This window comes from Vanellus vanellus (genome assembly GCF_965231255.1).
Source record: "Vanellus vanellus genome assembly, chromosome: 3".
NCBI classification, from domain to species: domain Eukaryota; kingdom Metazoa; phylum Chordata; class Aves; order Charadriiformes; family Charadriidae; genus Vanellus; species Vanellus vanellus.
In genome coordinates, this window is record NC_138907.1 from 106,866,964 (window position 1) to 106,890,702 (window position 23,739).

General features: G+C 37.9%; 1 protein-coding gene across 1 annotated transcript in view; it reads right to left on the reverse strand.

Moving 5' to 3' along the window:
* Positions 1-1,608: 1,608 nt before the first annotated feature.
* FBXO25 (F-box protein 25) overlaps positions 1,609-23,739 on the reverse strand; it is a 35,222-nt gene continuing 13,091 nt past the window's right edge. The window contains exons 4-10 of the mRNA XM_082480443.1: positions 23,419-23,468; positions 20,290-20,382; positions 15,397-15,490; positions 14,478-14,662; positions 12,372-12,554; positions 5,679-5,705; positions 1,609-2,851 (exon numbers count right to left, since the gene is read on the reverse strand). Of these exons, the coding sequence (XP_082336569.1) occupies positions 2,762-2,851; positions 5,679-5,705; positions 12,372-12,554; positions 14,478-14,662; positions 15,397-15,490; positions 20,290-20,382; positions 23,419-23,468 (722 nt within the window). The 3' untranslated portion in view covers positions 1,609-2,761. The remainder of the gene's footprint in view (positions 2,852-5,678; positions 5,706-12,371; positions 12,555-14,477; positions 14,663-15,396; positions 15,491-20,289; positions 20,383-23,418; positions 23,469-23,739) is intronic.

Consider the following 23,739-nt stretch of genomic DNA (forward strand, 5'->3'; position numbering starts at 1 on the left):
CAGGTGGAGTGAGGTGGTCCTTCCCCTCCTCTGGTGAGGGCCCACCTGGAGTGCTGGTTCCAGTTCTGAGCCCCTCAGTACAAGAGAGACACAGATAGGCTGGACAGAGTCCAGCAAAGGGTCATGGGGATGATGAAGGGACTGGAGAGTCTCTCCTATGAGGAAAGGCTGAGAGAGCTGAGACAGTTCAACCTAGGGAAGAAAAGGCTCAGGGGGGAATCTCATCAATACATACCTGAAGGGAGGGTGGGAAGGTGGAGCCGGGCTCTTGTCACTGGGCTCCACTGAAAGGACCAGAGGCAATGGGCACAAACTGAAACACAGGAGGTGCTGTCTGAACATCAGGAAACACTTTACTGTGAGGGTAACAGAGCACTGGCACAGGTTGCCCAGAAAGGTTGTGGAGTCTCCATCCCTGGAGATACTCAAAAACTGTCTGGACATGGTCCTGGGCAACTGGCTCTAGCTAACCCTGCTTGAGCAGGGAGGTCCCTTCCACCGTCACCCATTCTGTGACTGTAAAATGAAGCCTCTAGGGTACAGGACAACAAGGTAGTAGGTACATCTTAGGTACTGCCACCTCAGACCCTTAATGGCCTACACCAGAAAATGTCTCAGAACATGTCCTTCAGCCTGTCATTTGTAAAAGAACTGAAAATTAGTTATTACAGACAGATTTTTCCAAACCATTTTAAGTCACCTCTCTCCCTCCTCAATTTGGAGGCTAAGGGAGCTCCCTCTCAGCAATCTTAATGCCCTTCTCCAGTTCTCACATTATCTGCATCTTCAGTAGTGGGCAGCTTCCCAGGTGGTGGTGTGTCCCTGAAGAGCCTGCTCAAAGGCCTTCAGTCAGCACAATGGACAAAGAGCTCAGCACAGGATTAAACCAAATGCTGACTTTAGAACCTTTCTTTGAAGCTCTCAAAGAAAGCACTTAGCATCCATGTAGATATTTACAAGAAATTTCCTGAAGGGTGGCAAAACTGTAACTGTGTTAACGGAGCAGTTAAGGGATGCCAGCCATCACCAACCACTGTCAGGGTTACCTCGGTCACGCAGACAGGAAAGGTGGTCTGCAACCATTAAATAAAATAAGTGGGGTGCAAACTGCTGTTAAAGAAGAACTGCTGGTTCCCTAACAATTCCAGTGGCTACAGCAGTACTTGGGCTAGTAAAGTAAGGCTTGCAGCAACATTCTGAATGAACAGGAATAAGAATGGATGCCACTGGCTCTACACTTGATTGTTACAATAGCCAGAGCAAATACCTTAATTGAAAGAAAGAAAAAAAAATCCAGAACCCTGTATTGAAAAATCCACCTATCAGCAAATTCAATGGATAAGGTTGGTATAACACTGAAATTTAAGTTTAAGCAAATAAAACTATCATCTCCTGAGAAAAATAACTCTCCTCTTGTGCAGACTGCTAACAGTCCAGCTATTAAAAAAAGTGGTAATACAACCAATTACTGAAAAGCAATGTCACTTGGACTGCTTGTATCCTCATTCCATTACCAATTGCTACAGAGAACAGGTTATAGAAAGATCTTCTAAAATTCAAATGGATTCATCTCTATGCAAAAGAGACTTCTAGGAATAATAGATAAAAACATGATTTATTACACTGTACAAAACTAGATTCAGAACAAGCAAATGCAGAATATAGTACATGATTTATTTTTTCTGTACATTACATATTATTTGTTAAGTTTCACTGACAAACCCAAACTTCCCCATTTTTTCCTTTACCTGCCTAAGCCAAGCAATTAATGTTGTTCTACAGGATAGAAGAAATTCTCCAGGAAGCTATTTTATCATCTGATTAACTTGGCAGAACATGCTTCAGCTCAGACTGACTTTCAGTGTTTCCCATAGCTTGTAAAGACTTGTCAGGTTAGAACCTCAAGTTGGTAGCATAATGTCCTGCCGCTGTACAGTCTAGAAACAAGCAACTCCATTCTCATTAAATTTCAATAAAGTCTTCTTCTTAGAAGATGAATTAATGCAGTTGCATTTGGAGACATACCAAACAGTATAAATGAATGCTATAGCTACCATCAAAAAAATTACTTTCCAGTAGCCCCAGATCTGTCTCTTGAGTTACGCAGGATATGCTGAGATAGGTTATATGTTTAATAAAGTCCTTAAGAAAAATAAATATTTTTGCATAATTATGTACAAAGGTTGGTTGGTTTCCTTCATTCATAGGTTCAACAACAGATATAACCACAGCTACATTTTATTCACTAGCTCACCAGGATTAATGCCACCTTGGTAACCGATGTATTAAGGGTCCAAGAGAATATTGGCCTATTCTTTATAATAGTGCAAATTATATGGAGGTGTTTTGAAAAAAGTGGCTTAAAGAAAGAAGGATTAACAAAAAAAACCCTCCTTTGGTCCCTTTAAGAGTAGTTTAACTCTTCCATGAAATTTTCATAACTCCCCCACATAATTTTAACCAACTCTTAAGGCGTCAAAAGATTGGATTTAAAGTTGAGATTAAAATGGTCTTTCTTGGACTTGAATAAAAAGTCCACTGCAGATTTCCTGACAATGAATTTTCTTAATGTGTCTTCTCCTCAGCTTTTTTCTGTACAAAAACAGTATGCCAAATAAGCCTGTCTGATAATCTCCCCCATATCTTTTGTTTTAAACTACAACAAAACATTACACTTAAATATATTGCACAAAAAGCATAACATATCCTGCCTGACTCTTCACAAAAATGTCCACAAAACACAGAACAGCTACTCAATGTCTCAAAATTTGAAGAGATCAATGAAATGCTGAGGAGATACTGGCATGAGACAGGTGTCTGGATCACTGGCTGTGCAGGGGTGTCCTGTATCCTGCAAAATGAAGGAGGAAAAAAAAAAAAAAAAAAAAAAAAAAAGAGTAAGTTTCCATTCCATACCTGCAATCTCCCTACATCCCCAATTAAAAAAAAAAGGCAAAAATTTATATATAGGCACACACAACTACTTGCACCGTAAACAAACTGATAGGAACTTGCTCTTTTTAAGAATTCACCATATTTCTTTAAGTGTTTTAGACTAATTTGTTAAGAAAATAGGCCTTTCCAGTTTAACTGTGGTAGTGCAGAGTAGCTTCAGATTTCAGAAAAAAAAAAAAAAAAACAACACAAACCCACAGAACACACAAACAACCCCTCTCCCCCCTACCAAAACCAGAACCTGAGTCAGAGCTCTTTAAAGAAGTTTCCTAGTCCTTTTCCATTATTTTTGTTAAGCATAATTAAAAAAATAAAACCACAAACAAAAAAACCCACGCAACTGCTTTGTTGAACCTAAATTATCTGGTTAATGAAAATCTAAAATCAACTACTACTTCAGGGTGGAAAACGAGCTCCTTGCTTTCGAAGTGAAGGGCAGCAGACACTTCCTCCTCCCCCCCCCCAAAATAAAAACCCTGAACAGCATGTTTGAAGTCCCAGCCATAAAAGTTTTCTACCTTGCTTGTTTTTCTTTTTCCCCCAACATTTTTTTCCTCTTTCACTCCTACCTTTTCCCCACCTGAAAGCATTGCCTGAAACCAGAAGTTAGCACCCAGGCAAGTTAGGACTATAGAAGATGGACAGGATGGAAAGGCTTTGTCATTACAAATTCACTAAACCTGCACTGCTTTCTTTAATATTACAGAAACTTGAACTTAACACAATTGTCTGATTATTTAAGATTCAAATTCCTTTTCAAATGAAAAGTTCAGTTTTGCACCTTATTAGAACCCTCTAAAGGAAGGAAATGTTAAGAGGTGTAATGAGAAGAACATCCCAGACAGTTCAATGGAGAGGTTTAACACCTTGATCAATAACATTGTAAGGCTCAGAAACTGTCCTCTACAGGTTTTAAGGGGTTTCTCTTCCTTTTCCACCACTGTTGATGAATTCACCATGTGGGGCAAGAAAACTAGAGTAAATGCTTGGTAAGTAGATCACAGACCACTGCAGTCTTCTTTCTTTCCTCTCCATAGGAAATTAAGTTACATGCAATTCAATTAATAGAAGGAAAGAACCTGCAAGTGAATTTTTTTTTCTCACTTGGAAACTTACATAAGGAAAGCACTGTCAAAGACGCCACATTCCCTTCCAAAATTTTTGCCGTACCAAAGTGCACCAGGTGAAACATTCTAAATACTACTTATCTTTTCCAATGAAAATTGTTACTCTATAGATATATTGCCTGTATTTTTCAATTAAGTCTACAGATGACTACATGAAAATATCATGTGGTATCACCATCTCATCCTCCCCACTTTTTTTAATAATTGCTTTAACATCACCTGAGAACCAGTTGTTAAACTCTTGACACACAAGGGGAAAAACAAACAAAAAAGAGCAATCAAATAGATTAGACCTCAGGTAGAGCTGCCCGTCTGGGGAAGTTGCAGATGAGAATGCATAGAAGACTAAGACCAGAAGTGTTAAACCTAACACCTTCACCTTGAAACAACATCTGCAAGGAAGAGATGCACCTCAGCAGAAAACACTCTCACAGGTAGTTTCGAATGAACTATCATCTTCTCTACCCATTGCCATGTCAGTGTCGTGTCATGTCATTACTTTCCTAGTTTCCAGGAAAAAACACCATCAGAATTAAGATTCTGGGAAGGAAGCTACAGTTTATCCCCTTTTAGTGCTTATTTATACTCCAAAATATTTTAGACAGAATTTGTAACACGCCATTTGTTTTGCTCTGCACATCATCATAAAAACACTTTTGAAAGCTTTGCTCAGTCAGAAATTGCAGGTCCAAACCTCAGTAAGACCAGTTCTTGGGGTTTTTAGTTATTAAAACCCAACAGAAATAGCAATTTTACAGTGGAAAAGAGTGATGAGGACTGAAAAGAAGAATCATAACTTTCCTGGACAGAGGAATCGTATTTATTTTCAATGTATCTACTTAAAGATAAAAACAGAATTCTTTTCAATTAACAAGAGAATTCACCAGGAGGAGTGTTTACTGGCAAATGTAGTTGTTTTCCTCCTCAAATTTGATCATAACTGGACATTAAGAAGTTCCCATAACAACTTCGGAGTGACAGTCCTTTTCTGTATAGTTATTTCCACCCTTCCTTCATTCAGAAAGCAATGTTATAGTTGCCTCTCCCCACTCCCCCAGGTCACATGCAGCCTGCTTTGAGAATTTCTTTTCTGAGAGACTTTCATAAAAGCATGTATGACTACAGCATTCCAAGTAGCGTAAAATCAATTTTAGTACCTTTGCATTAAAGAAAGTTACCTGAGGTTCAGTTTACTCTTTTCAGATTTAAGTACTGAATTAAATACATCAGGGAGTGTGGGAACAGTTTATAACACTAAGTGCAGAGAAACCTATTTCTTAGCAAAATCTGGCTGATCTCACTGACACTATGCACCATGCTCATTAGAAGCTGAATTACGGTCCCTAGTTTAAATGGCATTAACAGGGAACAGGGCAATAATAAAACCCAAATATGATGAAAAACTGAGATAGAAAGTCATCACTACTAATTCATTACCAATAGGGAAACAAGAAACAAAAGTATTCCTACTGCTAAATTAATGTGGGGAAACAAAATCAAAACAAAGAGTATCAAACAACTAGAAATGAACACGTTATTCACTTTGACATTACAGAACAGTCCGCAATGAAAACAGATGAGACACACAGGAAATACCTTGAGTAACAAAGCAAGGTGGTAGTCCTTTGAGATCGTGAAGAAGGAAGCAGGAAGGAGAGCCGTAAAGTAAAAGAAGCAGAGTTAAGGTTTATTGAAGCTAAGGTTCATGTGCCATGTAGAAAAATACTCTTTTATTCTTGGCAAAATCAAGCAGGTGGAGAACCAAAACCAGCACAAGCCCCAAGACAGCTAAAACCAAGTGTGAAGAGTATCACCAAAAAATTACACTAAGTTACATAAAGCCCTGGATATTGAAAGAAAAGGTATTTCAACTTCTATGGCCATCTTTGGGATAACTGAAATGTGCTACTGAGTGAGCCAAGAAAATAAAAGAACTGCCCCCAGTTGCAGCGTGGCCTAGGGGAACAGAAGAAATAGTATACATAAAAAGCATTCACAGAGGCATCAGTCAATAAATAGTTTGCCATTACTTTTACACTACTGAAATTACATATTCCTCCTCACTTTCATCATGGACTAATCCTTTACTAATAAGTCACTTCTGACAGACAGTCATTCGATATGAAGTGTGTCTTACAATCATTCCCTCCTTTAACACAGAAGAGTACAAGATGTTCTATTATATCACTGTACTTCCTACAATGAATTTAGGAACTGGTTGGACTCTGTGACCTTAAAATCTTTTCTAACATGTTTGATTTTATGACTGATTCCTTCTTAATGTATTTAACATTACTATGGTCACAGGTTTTAAACAAATACAGGAATACAAATGCCTGAAAAGCTCTTAAAGACTTGTTAAAAGTAACACTAAGATTATTATAGCATACTGAAAAGTAAGAAGTCATTTCCCTACTCAAATTGCTTGTTAATTCTATTCAGTAGCCATCAGTCCCTTCTTTCGCAAGGCCTTCTTTAAAAGGACATAAAATGCAGGACTGAAAGTTTCCTGGGTCATCCAGTGTAACCCTCTCATGTGGCCAGCAATTACATTCTATTATCAATTTCATAAACTGATGAAAATTCTTCTCATCACTAGTTAGGCCTGTACTTTGTGGCTATTTCAGAACCTCGCTGCTTTGGTTCTTTGAAACTCTTCACTCTCAGCATAAGTTTACCCACAATTAGTTTCTACAACTTATTTGCATCAAGGCTGGCCCTTAGCTTAAATAATTTCCCTAAGTAGTCTCACATTTATTCATCCCTTCTCTCTCTGAGAAGACTTTCTGGAGGGCACTAGCAGTCCTTATTAGTTTTAACACAGCTAAGGTAAAAGAAATTAACATCTGCTAGTCATCTTCATGCCTTCATCACTTAAGTATTTTTTCCTCTGCAACTATTCAAATGTTTTGCTTTGTTCTTAATGAGGGGAGAGGGGAGAGGGGAGAGGGGAGAGGGGAGAGGGGAGAGGGGAGAGGGGAGAGGGGAGAGGGGAGAGGGGAGAGGGGAGAGGGGAGAGGGGAGAGGGGAGAGGGGAGAGGGGAGAGGGGAGAGGGGAGAGGGGAGAGGGGAGAGGGGAGAGGGGAGAGGGGAGAGGGGAGAGGGGAGAGGGGAGAGGGGAGAGGGGAGAGGGGAGAGGGGAGAGGGGAGAGGGGAGAGGGGAGAGGGGAGAGGGGAGAGGGCAAGAAAACCCACAAGTGCGATACCAAGAAGTATTCTGCACATTGCCTGAATGTTCTTCTGAATACCCCTGAAAGCAAAAGCTGCCCAATTTTTGAAGTGTGCCATGAAGAGAAGAAACTAAATTTTATCATTTTATAAGCTATCTGAATAATCCAGTGCTTCCATTTGTTTCAAGATTCAAACACTTGCAACTTTTCCTCTGTAACGTAACTGTGATTTCTATTTTAAAGTTTGGGTTTGGTGGTTTGTTGTTTTTTTTTTTTTGTTTGTTTGTTTGTTTTAATATGCATGCAATGGAATTATGAAGTGTAAAAGCTTCAGTTGAGAACCAAGAGTCCGTACATTATAGATACAATTATATATAAACCACTCATACTTGATTAGACAGATTATTAAATGAAATGTATGATACTGAAGCTTGAATGAATTGTCAAAGTTCTTTCTGGTTAAGAAATATTTTCACCTGGCAAAGAATTTTTCTGAAACTAATAGAGCTCCCCCCACCCCCTTTGTTTCTTATCTTTGTTTAGAAAGCTTGGGAAAGGATATAGATATAGGTGCATGGAAAAAGCAGAACTACTTCCCCCCCCCCCCCCCCCCATGTAACTCAGAGTGACTAAGCACTACTATACTCACAGTGCCCTGTAAACAGAGGGACTGTTTTTCAGACCAGTGATTAACCTCTCTTAGTGTCCCTGCCAATAGGGGTGCCAGTTTTGTAGAAATCAATTCATTTAACAATCTATTTCAGCCTGATCAAACATTTATTTTAAGATAGGAACAAGGCTTAGATTCTAAGACCTAGAGAAGGAAAACTGTAACACAGACTTGCAGTATAAGCAGGTTGGGAGGCACCTCAGGAGGTCTCTAGTCCAGTCTCCTGCCCAAAGCAGGGTAAGCTATGAGATCAAACCAGATTGCTCTAAGCTTTATCCAGTCAGGTCTTGAAAACATCCAAGGATGGAGACTGCACAGCCTCTACGGTCAAACCATTCCCTTGCTTGGCTGTCCTCACGGCAGGCTCTGGGGTTCCTCTGACGTGCTGTTTTTCAGCCTCTCCTCACAGGGCAAGTCCTCAAACCTCCCTGATTATTTGGCCCTCACCTGAACTCCATCCAGTTTATCAGTGTTAGGGACCCCCAGCTGGATCCAGTATCCCAGATGAGTGCCAAGTGAAAAAGGATAACCACTTTTGTCAACCTGCTGACTGCACTCTTGTTAAAACAGCCAATCCCAAACACCTGCTATGGAATTTTAGTAAAAGCATGCAATTAATCCATAACCACACTGTCACTTTAAGAGCTGCCCGAGTCTCCAGGATGAGGCAGTCAGGACTGGAATGGTGATCTAGTAAGTATTGCTCATCAGTCTAAACAAAGTACCTTTACAATTTACTGTGTTGGGTTTCACTAAAAACCTCCAAATAAGTGCTATTATTCCAGTAGTAGACTGGAGGAGTCAAGGTAAGACAACATCTGCCTGCACAGGTTCAATGTCTTTACTGTCACAGGATCTCCAAAGTTAAACATTTAATTCCAAACACATTTCAGTCATTCATAATATCAAAGTGCTGTAAGATCGGAGTGAGAGAAAGGGTTGACTCTTTACACAGCAAAGCCAGACAATCCAAACAAATCTGATATCAAAACCGCCTACCTATGTGCATGCTGTGTGTTTATCTTTAAAATTTCCGCTTTCAAAGTGAAAACTTTACCCTACATATTGGGCAACACGATAAAGACATATTCCACTGTAATAAACAGTTCTTAGTCATTCTTGACACAAGTTCTTCAATAAATGCCCAGTCTTTTCACAGCAGAAGCCAATTCTGACTACCTGCTTTCCTACTATTAATTTAGCAAAACATATTAGTACCTGGAAGAGCTCCTGTGATATCAAGGATACTCATCTTCAAGGTAACATCATTCAGTAACATGCTACTTCTCCAAAAGCTAGCTTGTCCCATTAAACAGCCTAGGTTTTTTTCTATGGAAAATAAAAAACCTCACACTGATATGCAACTCCTCTTAAAAATCACAGAAAGATGACACATGAGCAACTAATTTCTGTGAATCACAATATGAGTATTTTCCAAGATTCCTCAAACATTTCTTGCTCTTTGCTGTCCACTTAGCACTACCCATATCTGGTCTTTGAGCTGCAAAATTGAAGTCTCACTAGAAGGCTAGATTATGGTGCAACACAAAGTAAAAGCAAGACTATGTGTTCAGACACAAGTTAAACATGAAAGTGCCCTACAGAAATTAAAATGATCCTCTAGGCCAGAATAAGCTTCATGGTGAACAAAAATCAACATAAAAAGGCATTTTGAAGTTTCGAACATTCCTCCAAGCTTCATATGCACAGAAGCAAGACTATAAAAATACAGTTTTACACCAGCGTGGTAGGAATACTATAGTAGTAAGTTCTCATTAGAGACTTATTGATTACCACGCCTTCATTAGAAAAGGGATGTCATAAAATGGTTATCTTCGTACAAATTCCTAACAACTTCGCATAAGATTAAATAGATACAAAAAGACTCAGACTGCAACTCTTTCCACGTGACACTTAACCTTAATACTTGAATTGCAAGGAAATCGGATATCAAGAGGTAAGAACGCTACGTAAAAAAACCTTTGGAATTTAATACTGACTTTATATGGAAGTTTCATATATTATTTAAGAGTTAAATATTAGTTGTCCAATCACATTTCACATGAGAAAGCTGACAAGGTGATCTTAATATTTTTCTTTCCAGATGATCACCGGTAGCTGTTTGAACTCATTTCTGATTATCTATTTCAAAGCTCTTACCTTCCAAAACAGAATACTACAGTGTCGACAGAAATGCAAGGTGTCCCCGTACTGTTCCTTTATTGGGTAATATTTCTGAAGTGCAAAGTACATCAGCTTCCAGTCAATGTGACCTTTCTCTGATGGAATCAAATGCCTACAAAACTGGACATAAAATTAATATCTTCCTTTAAAATTGTTAAGGAACAAGTCAAACCAGGTAAAGGACCAGGGGGAAAAAAAAAAAAAAAAAAAAAAGGTAGTTAAATTGAAGTTTTGTAACTGGAATTCTTTGAAGTCAATAATATGACATCATACATCTCTGCAAAGCAGTGACAGAGATCTAGCCACAAAAAAATGGCAGGTAAAACACTAAAAATAGGAGGGTGCCTATTTGCCAAGAAAAAGTAGGCCATACGCAGCGGTTTTAACTCTCCTGTCTTGAATTTATTCTAATTATAGTCAAGAACCGTATAACAAAAACAGTATTTAGAGCTGTAAGTAATTAATTTTATACTTGGAAAAACCTCACTCAGGAATAAGATGTAAAAAATTGTGCATTACAAATAGGGGGTTTCTGCTAAGACAGTAACTATGGATTTAAATAATGTTTTTTCTTTCATTTTAAAAGTATATACATGATTATTTTTCACATTTATTTATGATCTTTCTAGAAGGATAGCAATAATCAGCAACTGATGTACTTCTTGAGAACATAATCTGCATGTAAAGATCAGCTGATGCACAATGGCTATTCCTCCCCAGCTTAATACACAGCCAAGGTTTATTAAGTATGTATTTATAAAAGCCTTCTGTTCCACTCAGTATGGATTAATGCTAATACATTTAGGGCTTTCTTCACTCAGAAGACGATTCCTAGATGGGGAGAATAGTGATTTTCAGCCTTTGTGATTTCAGCTACACTTCATTTCATAATAGCTTCCCTGTGTAAAGTTCTCGTTTTTTTCCAAAAGCGCTCTTCAGATATCAAGTATGTTTTTGTGGTTGTTTCAATGGTTCAACAAATACACTGCAGAGGACAGGAAAACCAACCTAACGTGATCCTGTACCTTATTAAAGTAGTACACTTTTAAGCAGAAAAAGCAGAATTTGATATTGGAAAATAAATAAAATCATTAGATTTCTATCATTAGTAACCTATTAAGAAATGGAATGTGAACATTTAGGAATGCATTAGAAACATTGCGTACAAGGGTCCTTTATAAGGCACAGGGCTAATTAATTCTACTGAAATGCTCAAGTGATCTTTTTCCCAACATTACCTTAGTAAAACAGCTTCTTCTCCAACCATTTTTTTTTTTCACTGGTCAATAGAGCTTACCTCACCCAGCTTCAAAATGCATTCAACTGCTACATTAAGCTTAAACTTCTTACCCTCATAACTTCACCTTGCATTCTTCTGAGCTGCTTCTGAAGGAGGGTTTTTCTGTTCGCCTTTGTCTGTCTATATTCTCCATGAAGTTCACTCTAAAGCCTTTCACCTCACCAAAATTCTTATTTGGGTCAACTGTACATGAGTTAATTGATCTTTACTTCTACCTTTCCTGTTATAAGAATGCTTAATCTGGTAGTCACCAATCAAATGGTACCACTTCAACCTGTCAGACTTAAGAACATGTATTTTCATTTCCTCCAGTCTGGAATGTACTAGGTTTTTAAAGTTTTCTCCAGCTCTGATGAGGTAAATTCTATTTTCATGGCTTTATTTTCACCTAGTCTGATTTTGTCCCAGCATATATTATTGTCAGAAAATGACAACAGTTGTGGAGGCATTCCTAGATTACTTTAATGCTTTTTATGAGGAAGTGACAGAAAAGTACCATTTCTCTTTTTGTTCTTAATTTCAAAATCTCAAGCATTTGTTCTATTCTTTTTTGCAAAAATCCAATTTTGGCTTCACCACGCTGTTTACGTAGCCTAGAAGTTTGAGCAATCTGTCTGCCTACCTTAGTTAGTGAAACAAGTTCCACTTTAGGAACTAAAATTAGAAACACCTTAGAGTTATCCTCTACCACACTTGTTGGGGATTGTGCAGTATAAAAGAGATCCAAAACATCTTATGGTAGACATTTTTTAGAATAATGCAAGGCAACAGCCTGATAGTACTCTAAACTCACAGACATGCTAATACAATTTTTAGTAGGAACCAAGACCCCAAAAGAGAACATTTTCACTATTACTGCACACTGTTGTATTTTTATCTCAGAAAGGGTAAGTTCGCACTTCATTATTAGTATACCGTATTGCAAAGATAAGGGCCACATTTATGCACTTGATAGAGTTTATTACCTGCTTTTCTGCAAAATGGTACTGGCAGAGTTTTTTCCACAACTGCCTGTCTTCACTGAGCATGTACAACGTTGGGGTCACTTGACCCAGAGTAATAATGTCCCAGCCATCAGAGAACCTGTATAAGATGTTATTCAGCATATGCAGGGGGAGATCACTAAGTGTAAGACCATTGTTGACCTGCTGAAAATAAAGAGTTGAAGACTTTTAACTACAAGAACTTGACAGTATAAGGTACAAATAACATTCTTTAGAGGTAGCTCAGGTCTTAGCTTAGTTTGTGCAAAGCCACTGAGTAATATCTATGGTTAATTCTGTGATACTTTGATTACTTAGCTACCATTTTCTAACTGCTGCTGTTGAAAACTTAAATGACTGCAGGTACAGAAGGAGCTACAGACTGTAGCTTCATAACTTATAGCTTTCCTACTGTTAAAATAAACAAATTATTTGTTTAAATTTCAAATGATTTAAAACACTTCTGTTCTCAGAAAATAATTCAAGAGTACACAGTGTTGAAAGTGACAATATATTCAATTCCACCTTTGAGAGAATTGTGCTAAAACCCTGACTATAATAAAGGTATGAACCAATTATTTAGAATTCGTAGGATAACTACAGTTCCTCAATTTTTATTAAGAAAGAGAGCACATGTCAATTTGCCTTAAGACAACTAGACTACATAACATAATACAGAGTATAGGACTGAAGAGCAGAAATACAGAATTAAAATATTATGAAAGCCAGAGGCAGAAGAGTATGTTTGTTTCTGAAGTCTGGAGATGGTTCCCCTCCTATGTAGATGAGGAATTCTGCAGGGGGTGACAGATCAGAGCACTGAGAAAGTTTTCATTAAGAATATACACCTCTGCTGAACTTTCTTTTTAACGGGCTAGCCTACAGCACAACTCATACACGACTGAATCTGGAGCCTATGTTGCCAGGTGGCACAAAGCCCGACATGGCTGGAGACGGTGTCCCAGCTGGTGAGGGAGGGAGTGTGGGCAGCTGCCGGCCTCGCTTCGCAGAGCTGCCCAATTGCAAGGCAGACGTACTCTAGCGGGCTCTTGCTTATGTCAGTTTATTTGACAGCCATTCATCTCACTTATAGACTAGACTTTCCATGGTGTCATCTGTTATAAACATCTCTGGGACTATGGTTCTGTTCAGGAATATGTAAGCGCTACAGATGCAAGATTTCTCATCAGTTATTTCAACCAATGTAAAACAGCTCAGATGGAAGCAGCACGTTGGAAAGAAATAAACACAGCAACTGCAGTGTCTCAAAACTGACTGTGCTGTGGTTGCTCGGCATATGAAAACTGCTGAGATCGGGTTCCCCATTTCTCCTTCCTATTCCAAAATTAGCTGTTTTATTCAGGTACCCGGCATGCACAGCAAGGGTAATTTCACAATTTCATAGCTGAAAGCAAACAGATGAAACAACCGTATGACTTTACTGGGAGCACTATCTTGCAGCGTTTCTTCTTCCAGGAATAACCTCGACAGGTTAAAAAAAACTGCCTGCTTATCATCAGAAGTTTCCACAATAAAAACCTGGAGCATACCACATGCTTTGAACAAAGTTCGCATGATCAGATGCTGAAGTCATTAACTTTTTTTTTTTTTTTTTTTTTTTTTTTTTACAAGAAGCAACTGTACTAATGAATAAAGCTGTAAAATTGCTACTTGAATTTTTATTTCTGGTTTCTTGATCCACCTCTAAAATTCCTTTTAGATTTTTATTTCTTTAGTATAACATTTACTTTGGAATTAAAAATTGGTGTTTTTTCCATCTCTATCTGACAATCTAGAGACAAATGTTTTGAAATTTATTTGGGTGAGAAAAACAATTACATCTATACATTTCTACCACAAACCAGCAGTACAGGCACTGTAGCAGCCCTCATTAGAAAAGAGCTATTAAAACATTAGAAAATTAAGTTGATTCCATTTCATTAGTTTCATATAATTCTCTAAAAACAAAGACAAGTAAAACTGTTGAAGACTTATTTGAAACTTTGTTCACTTACAAATCATAAACCAATGTTCAATATAAGTCCCGTCCCCCAATTATTTTTTTTTTCACATGAGTTAATAGTGTACCTTGTTCATCTGAAGGTTTTTTAGTTGTTGTTGCCACAGAAGGATGGTTTCTAATCGACAAATCCAAATATTGATGTTGCCTACCAACACAGATTTTCCTACTCCCCTAATCAGTATACAGAGAGTAGAACTCAGATCCTGTAGAAGATCTTTGATTAATCGTGGATTATATTGGTCTTCCATGACTGGAAAACAAAAAAAATACAATTTTGGTTAACTGAGTTAACCAAGCTAATACAGTTAGCTCAAGCTAATCAACACTTTTTTAGATGGACTAATTGCACTTCAACTGTTTGTGTACAAATAGCTGCCCTAATTCCACCCACGACATTCATTAATGCTGTTCCATAAGTACAAGACCAATAATTAACAATTTCACAGACAAACTTGATGTAACATTTCATGTTATGCATTTAATAAATTTAATGACAAATGTCTAGTTATAAAACTGATTTCTTCTGTTCAAAGTAGATAGTATTACATCTCCATTTAGTGTGGTTACCAATGGTTTTTTTCCCCAATACTATGTAATAGCTTTTCTTTAAATAAACAATAAAGAAAAGCAGTTATGTATTTTAAATCTCAGTACATCCTGCGAACTGAAAACCAAACGTTACTAACCTAAAAGCTTTCACATTTCATAGAATATAATTTAATAGTAACCAACAGTTTCTGAATAGAATCTAATTGGCATTTAACTTCACCAATCTGTTTCAACAGATATGATTCAATAATCAAGAGAAAGCAATTTATTGCAACTGTGAATGGGAAATAGGAAAGATTTCACTAATTAAATATGCTATTGCTTTGTCTTACAGTGTAAAAATGGTAATAAAGCTAACAAAAAAAAAAAAAAATCAACTGATAGCTTAGTCACAGTGATTAGATCAGAACAAGATTACAAAACCTTAGGTCTTACCCTTCCGTACAATTTTGTCCAAAATGTTAAAGTAGTTCTTCTGTGCTGCACCACTCAGTGAAGTTAACTGGGATTTTGCAATTAACTGCAAGAGCTAAGACAAAGAATTAAAACTCATATAAATGACAGAAGTAAAGGATGGTTTCAAACACACGCTTTCAGTACACACATTCACCTAAAACAGCCTAGAGCACTGCAACCATATTTCATGAAAACACAACTAGAGAGTTCAGAAAACAAAGCAAGACAAATGCAGAAAGCTTTAGGCATTCCCACTGGCATCCCATGAACAAGTCATGAAGAGATGCACATTTTCAAAATACTACACAAATACTTATCTCTGTGATATTTATCTCTGTGATAGAGCACATGACTTATGGTCTTTATAAGCTGTAATGAAACAATGGAGGGAGACTGTTCTGGAGGCTCACAAATAGGCTCTCAGCCTGGAGAGGAGAAGGCTCCAGGGAGACCTTATAGCAGCTTTCCAATTATCTGAAGGGGGCCTACAAGAAAGCTGGAGAGGGACTTTTTACAAGGGCATGTGATAGGACATGGGGTAACGGCTTCAAACTGGAAGAGGGGAGATTTAGATTAGGTATTAGGAAGAAATTTTTCACTATGAGGGTGGTGGTGAGACACTGGAACAAATTGCCCAGAGAAGTTGTGGATGGCCCATCCATGAAAGTGTTCAAGGCCAGGTTGGATGGGACTTTGAGCAACCTGGTTTAGTGGGAGGTGACCCTCCCCATGGCAGGCGTGTTGGAACTAGATGATCTTTAAGGACCCTTCCAACCCAAACCATTCTATGATTCTATGAAATGTGGTCTTTGATGTGGGTAGGTCTTAAACCCCCTGACAGATTTGGTGGTCAGCAACACCCCTGTGAACTGATACCAATCACCAGACTTCCAATTTCTGAGTGACAGTATCATACTTGTCAAATCAAGGTGTGATAGACTTAGCGCACTACTTTCTGCTCATGGAGGGGAAATGCTGTATTTTATCTAAACTGTGGGGGAGAAAAAAAGAAAAATCTCTCTGTATTCCTCCCACAATCAGGTCCCCGGTAGAGGAAACCACAGTAATCTAATAATTAGAAGTGTACATACTGTATTAGTAAATTTTCCTTAACTATATAGTGAGTATCTCCTAACAGTCCACGTGTTTCTCTCTGGATCTACTGTGAACAGAAGAGTGGTGAAAACAGTGGGAGTGGTTTAGGGGAAAGTAACCAGAATAGCTTAAATTCTTGCTGCACACGAATGCCAAGCTTTAGCTGCTGGAGGCAGCCCTTGCTCCATTCTGACACCTTTGCTTTTACATTTTAGATTGTTTTGTAGCTGGTAAGGCCCATTGCCAAGGACCATTGCCTCTTCAACAATAAGTGGTCTCATTGTATGAAATGTAAAAGAGACTTTGACGTTATGGCAGTGTTGCAATGTTTAGAAGTGTGGTACTGAGCTTAACAATGGCAATTCATAATGCTGAGTTCAGAACAAGTGTTCTCAATACATCAGAAAGGGAAAGCAGGAAGCAAAAACCAACATCCACTACAGAGTGCTCGAAACACTAACCTGCAGAGCCATGCTTTGTAGGACAGCATCGACTATTGGCACAGAGAGTAAACAAAGACCAAGTCTGCCAAAAATTATTTTGTATCTTCATTTCTAAAACACTGATTTGACACTACACTCAACATTAATTTTCCTTTGGAGGAAGAGAGAATACACCTGCTCTCCCCCCGATTTAATAATGTTCCTTCTGGCTTCTCTGCATGATCCCTGACAAAACATTATGTGCTATGAAAGGAGGAAGTAATTCTCCTGATGTATTTAAATACAAGCAATCTATTTATACAGTTTTTGAGACTAGATATCAGGACCTCTTCCTTGGCTTTTTCAAAGCCTTTTAGTTTGATTTATTAATTAGAGCACACCTAGAGGTAGTTTGCCAATTGTGCAATTTTGCCAAGTTTGGCAATTCAAGCAAGTATTTACATTTCTCTTGATTAATTAAAAACAACAAAAAAAAAATCAGTTATGTCACTCAGACTAAAGATCAAACCAAAGAAACAAATTCCACCTGGCTGATTTGAATGAAGATTCCAATTCAGTGAAGGTTAATATGCAGGGATTAAGACAATTTTAGCAGGTTCATGAGTACAAGGATTTGACACAGGCATAGCCACAGCTTATGTTGTCTATTAGAGATTATAACTTTGAATGGATCAACTGTTTATTCAAATGGAAACATTTTGGAAAGAGACCACCTATATCAAACTCAATGTATCAGACATTTAACAGCTAAGAAATGATCATTATACTACACCACAAACAAGTGCATAAAAATGGCTGATCCTACCCTCCTCCTCCCACAGGGGTCCTGGGCAGACATCTATATTAACTTTTAATAATGATTGGGAGGTTGTTAGTTAGCTGGAGAATCAAAATGGATCACCTTGGTGGTCTGGGATCAAAGAAGAGCTATCCAGTAGGGCTTGGTATTTAAAAAACATCTTCTTGATTTTTATCTTGCTATCCTAAATGCAACATGCATAAAAGTAATCATCATCGTGTTCATTCATAACTAGGAATAATCCTTAGAGGAGAAGAAATAGGAACTGCTGCACTGCATTAAATGAGATCTGCACAGAACTTCTCCACCATTAGAAACTTCAGGGAAATAACTTGTATAAAGCAGATGGGTATGGGATGACCAGCTTCTTACATTAGGTCTCAGTTGCAGACTGGCTTAAGACCCGATAGAGCAGATTAAACATCCTTTTTCAAAATCTGTTGCAACTTTGTATATTACTGACATCCACACAGATGTTTTAATTTATTAGATACAACACCACAAATGTTTCTCAAGTCAACAAGTTCTACAGCCACAGAATGAGCAGCAGATGGCATTCATATTGATCATGTTTATTAAAAGCTCAGTAACTTTTAAGGTCTTAGATGTGTAATTTCTATACCTGTTGATAAAAGTCAGTTTGCTTCCATCACCTCAGGGGAACTAATGCAGAGATATAATAGAATTTATGTGATTTTTTTTTAATTTTAGAATTGTTTTACAATTACAAAAATTTTTAAATGATAAAAGGATTTTGGAAGTTTGCCCACTATTCTAAACCCACCCTAATTTCCTGGGGTCTGCCATTACTCTAGCAATGGTTTACGATCACAAAGCCAAGTTTCTGAATTTTGAAGTATTGCTACTTTCTCAACAATCTTAAGCCTGGCTAACTAAACCAACTTATGTTTTTTCTCAGACAGAAGGGAAATTGGTCAATGTGCTTATGCCAGACTTTGCACGTTGTTCCGATCAACTGTTTTCAGCAACCCAGCATATGAACTGCAGCATCTAAAAACTATGTAAGATTCTAGTTCTGGATTCATTCTACCTGTTTACCATTCAAGTGAGGTGCTCAAGGTTGACCCCATTTATAACACGATTCATCTTTTTTAGGTGCTCTTTTTTCTTCCTACTGTTTGAGACTGAAAGGTCTTGCAAAAGACCAAGGTTCTTGTTTCTGCTCTCAAAACAGCATTAAAAAGCAACTTTCTAAACCATAATACATATACCAAAAAATCTGCAAGGTGAATAAAACAGGCAAGTACCCTAACCACTAGCCTGGAAGCAAATCCTTTTTGCTTTGTTTCCTTTGGTCCCGCATCTTTGTTTTTCTGGAAGTATAATACACTGTCTCAGCTTCACAAGGATGGCTAGAATGTGTTTTCTCTCCAAATACTCCACGGCCTAGTGGCAAGGGTGTTCTCCTGGTATGTTTATTTAATTTTGATTTGTGTCTTTTCAAGCTCTGGATACATTCCAACCACTACATTATTTGTGAACAGCCTCACCACTGAACTGATCTCTAGTCCTGATATATCTCACATTTTGAGCTTCTCTAGGAGTTAGGACAAGCACTTTAGTACCTCAAGTTAGATGACAAAAAAACCTTTGGGACTAGACAGAAAGACCAGTATCTCCCAGAACAGGTATTTACAAGTGGGCAGCTGGTTAGGCATTGAGGAGTTTAAGGCATAACGTTATGGGACTCTCTAAAGTAAAAGTTACTTAGTTCTGGAAAACAGGCAGATAGCACTATTGTACAGAACCTACAGGTTCCATGCACTTAATTCTCAACTTAAGATTAGACCTGACCCAGAGAAATTAACACAGTGAGAAAGGGACTTTCCAAGGAATCATGACATTAGTATACTGTAATTGTTTCTATAAACTTCATGTCACTACATTATTTATAAAAGAAAACTTGCAATAACTCATTTCTGGAAGACAAAGAAAGGAAGACTGAAAAAGCTGGAGTGTTGAGTTTTAAGGGATGTTAACAAAGGTAAATACATATATATCTTGTCCTAGATAAAAATAAATAAATAAAATGAAATTAATCACAGGACTATTAAGAAGCTGCAGAAGAAACAGAAACCACAGAATATTTTACACATCAAATACCCTTCTGGAAATTGCTATTTTATGCATATTTAAGACATAGTAGAGTATATTTAAGATGTACTACACTTTGCTAGTTTTGGTTGTATAGGAATTATTTTGCCTTTAAAGAGAATTCGCTACCCAGACTGATGAGCAACAACTGAAACTACCATCAGTGTTTCCCTGTAAATGCATAGCACACTGGCCACCACAATCCTCCTCAACCTATAGGCTTTCACAGAGCAATATAATGAGTTTTCACCAAAGGAAAATTACTCAGTTTAAAGTTGCTTCATGCAGTACAAATTACATACGAACAGGATATTTATACAGTCATAAATCATCAGCTGTTCAGTGCTGAATTACTTCTTTTGTACACAAACACATCAGCAAATGCACTTTTAAAATATGCATGTAAAATAAAGAGCTTACTTTGACCACGTAATTGAACCTTCTGATGTCCTGAATTGCACTTGAAAAGTCTAAGCGGTTAAAGGCTTCTCCCAAAGTGCAGTAGCCATGTCTCTGAGAATAAGAATAAACACACTTTAAATGGAAAGAAACAAAGATAAAATTGAGGAAAATATTCAGAAAAGCACTCTGCCATGCAACTGATGCTTATGTATACCATGCTCCCTGGACATATAATGTATCTGGACTGAAGACTTGTAGAACAAATGGAACCAGATACGCTATTTGGAATTATCAGGTACATAGGCAATATTACTTAACAGCAAGGCCTTTACATTCATAATAATCATGCAATCTGTAATCACTGATATCTAAGTGTCCTGGGAATCTACTTCACTTCTGCATGGCCACAATGCTGGCACTCTCTCATGGCTATCACACCTCCCATTTGCCTCAGCACAAGGTAAGGCTTGTTTGTGCAGCGCTCTGAGCTTACAACCATAAGCATTAACTGACTGAGTTTATGTTCACATTAGAGGTTAAGAACACAGCTACTTGCTCCTGGGATTGGAAGAACAAATGGTCTCAACATCTAGAATTTATTTTCTGGGTGCCAAAAGTTCAGGCACAATTCTTCTTAGGTACTAAGAGCAAGAGAAGTTGCATTCTCTTTTGGTGCTTCTGCACAGGTCTCTTGAGGTGAAAATGGAAATTTCAGAGACTGCTGTGGAACTACTTAAGGTGGTAGCAACAGCCTGAAAAAACATGGGATCACATAAGCTGAGTAAATTTAGAGCCAAAGCCACACAGGAACCTTGGAGTAAATATAGCGAGGGTAGAAAAACCCTGCTACTGGGGAAAGAGATGCTTGCAGACAGCAGTGTGCTAGTATGGCTTATCACCCCAGGGAAAGAGGGGGATAAATATTTATTTGAAGTTCATTCCTAGATAGACTTCCTCAGTGAATTACATGATGGTGAAAAGACGGCAGTGCAACCTAATGTTCCTTTTTGCAATCCAGTGAAAGGTTACCCTGGATGTACCATAGGAGACGGTCAACTATTCACTGCAGAGTGATGATAATTACTGCCTATTGGGTAATGACTGAATTCGGGGTCATACTGCTTGGTCATACTGCTTGCTCATACAGTTAATATACCTGTGATCCACACATGCTGCACACTTCACAGTATGCACAGCTTGGTTGGATAATAGCAGTGAATTAACACTTGCATGCAACAAAACTTTTATTGAAATTTAAATATTTGTGGCTGTTCTCTGGCTAAACAGTTATCAAAAGGCCACACTTAAATACATCAACATGAGAACTCCCTTGAACAGCTGGAAGCACATTTCTAAGAAGATTCAGTTCTAGCTTTCCCAATGTATCATCATGACAAAATTACTCAAAGAGCATCTCCTACTTCATTTCAACTAGATACCTGCACTTGTTATGGTTTTCTTTATTTTCAGTGCTCTCTTACAGCATGTTTCACATGTTTCTTATCAAGACCTTCCTACTCTTGTCATTTCGCCCTAAAATTCAGTATCCAGTTTGGAAAAACAGTTTCCTAGTTGCAAGACAGCCATTTCAAAATCAAGTAAGTTTACAACCTGTAAGAACAACTTGAGCCTATGTAAATTATTTTTTAGATTAGTTTAAATTGTTGCTCTGAAACTTTTGGTTCAAGTGTGCCTATTCCTTGCTACTTTTTCCATTCTGCTACTTAACTTTTTACTCTGAGCTTCTGAATTTATACAAGGAATTACTTGAAAAAGATTAGTGATTAATTCTAACCATCCCTTTTTTTTTTTTTAAAAAACCAAACAGGAAAGACAAATGGTCAACAATTAGAAGACAACAGCAGCTACAAGAATAAGTCAATTTGTACACCAAAATATTTTGTCTGCTCTTTGAATGGACAAGAAATCCAAGCACATAATCACACATCATTAGTACACAAACTTCTTCACAAGTTGGGGGGGGGGGGAGGGGAGGGGGAATAATCCCAACAGACAGGTTATGACGGACAGCAATGAATGATTTTAGGCAATTTGTATTTTGGCCTGAATGTAGTTTGAAAAAAAAACTTGGCTTAACAACCTTATCATTCAAAACACCATAATGACATGACAGTCTGTCGTCCACGCTTCCTTCTTACCCTAATTTTGAGATAGCACAAAAAGCACGCTTAACAGTTTTGCAGAGCAATGTAAATAACTACATCTATCACAGATGAATATAAAACTGGGAAAGAGGGCTATGAATCTGGTGAAAGGCTTTGCAATATGCTTCAGATGTAGAAGGGCAGCCTCCAGGTCACTGGCCTGCAAGGCAAAGTCCTCCAGTGTCTCCTCTATGTAAGCTCTTCTCCACACCACCATGCTCTTCCCAAGTACAGAGCTCCTTATGGTCTCTCTCAGCTCTAAAATGCAAAGCAAACTTTTGCCTGTGTGGCCAGGGGTCACCACACTCACCTCCTTCCCTCTATCCTGGCTGGCATTACTGTGGATGAAAGATAGCCTTACAGTGTCCAAGTTCCATGTGTCCCAGGTAACCATAAGAACCAACACAGGAATGAAATTCAAACTTCAAGACAGTTTATTTTACATACAATGGAAGTATTTTAACTCCTGGCTTTCCAAGAGATCATTCCAAGATCTTTCATGTTCCCTTTACAGTTGCAGGATACAGTTTGTATCCCAAACTGAAAGCACCCGGACTTTGTGGAATACAAAGGTCCTCTTTGTAAACTTTGAAACTGAAGTTTTACTTATATTCAAATTCACACCAAGATTCCAAAATATCAAGCAGCTGCCTGCAGACACATTACTCTGATTTTGCAAATACTTTCAATTTTATTTCAAGGACACACAATACAGATAGACAGACGGACTTGGAGGAGGAGTAGAGAACTATTATGTCTATGCTTGCAAATTCCCACATCTCTGCCATAATACCCCATGTAAGAGTCGCTTTGCTAGCTGACTTTGCCTCACCATGTGCAGGTGTACTACATTGCCAATGAAGAGAGATGAATATAAACCCTAAGACGACACTGCAGAAATGCATTTTTTTTTTTAATATATTATTTGTCAGTTAAGCAGCACAAAGATTGTAGGAATTGACCCACAGCATGCAGAACTTACTTCCCTGGTGCTTTCTTTATGAACATAAATCCACTTTTCACGATAAAAACCTAAAATAAAAAACAAAGTATAAGAATTTTTAGGCTCCCACTTTAAGCAATGCCTTCTAGAAAGTAAGTGAACAAAACAGGCCATCCTCAATAAAATGCTTCATAAGATAGAAGAGATGGTAGAACAGCTCTAAGGAAGGAAGTTTATAAAGGCTGAAGAGGATGACTACAAGTTTTCAGAAATTATGTACTTCAAAAGACAAAAGAAAAGTTAAATAATTTTATAAATCAAACGTAGGAGTTGGCACACAATTGGTAGATGTAGAACAAC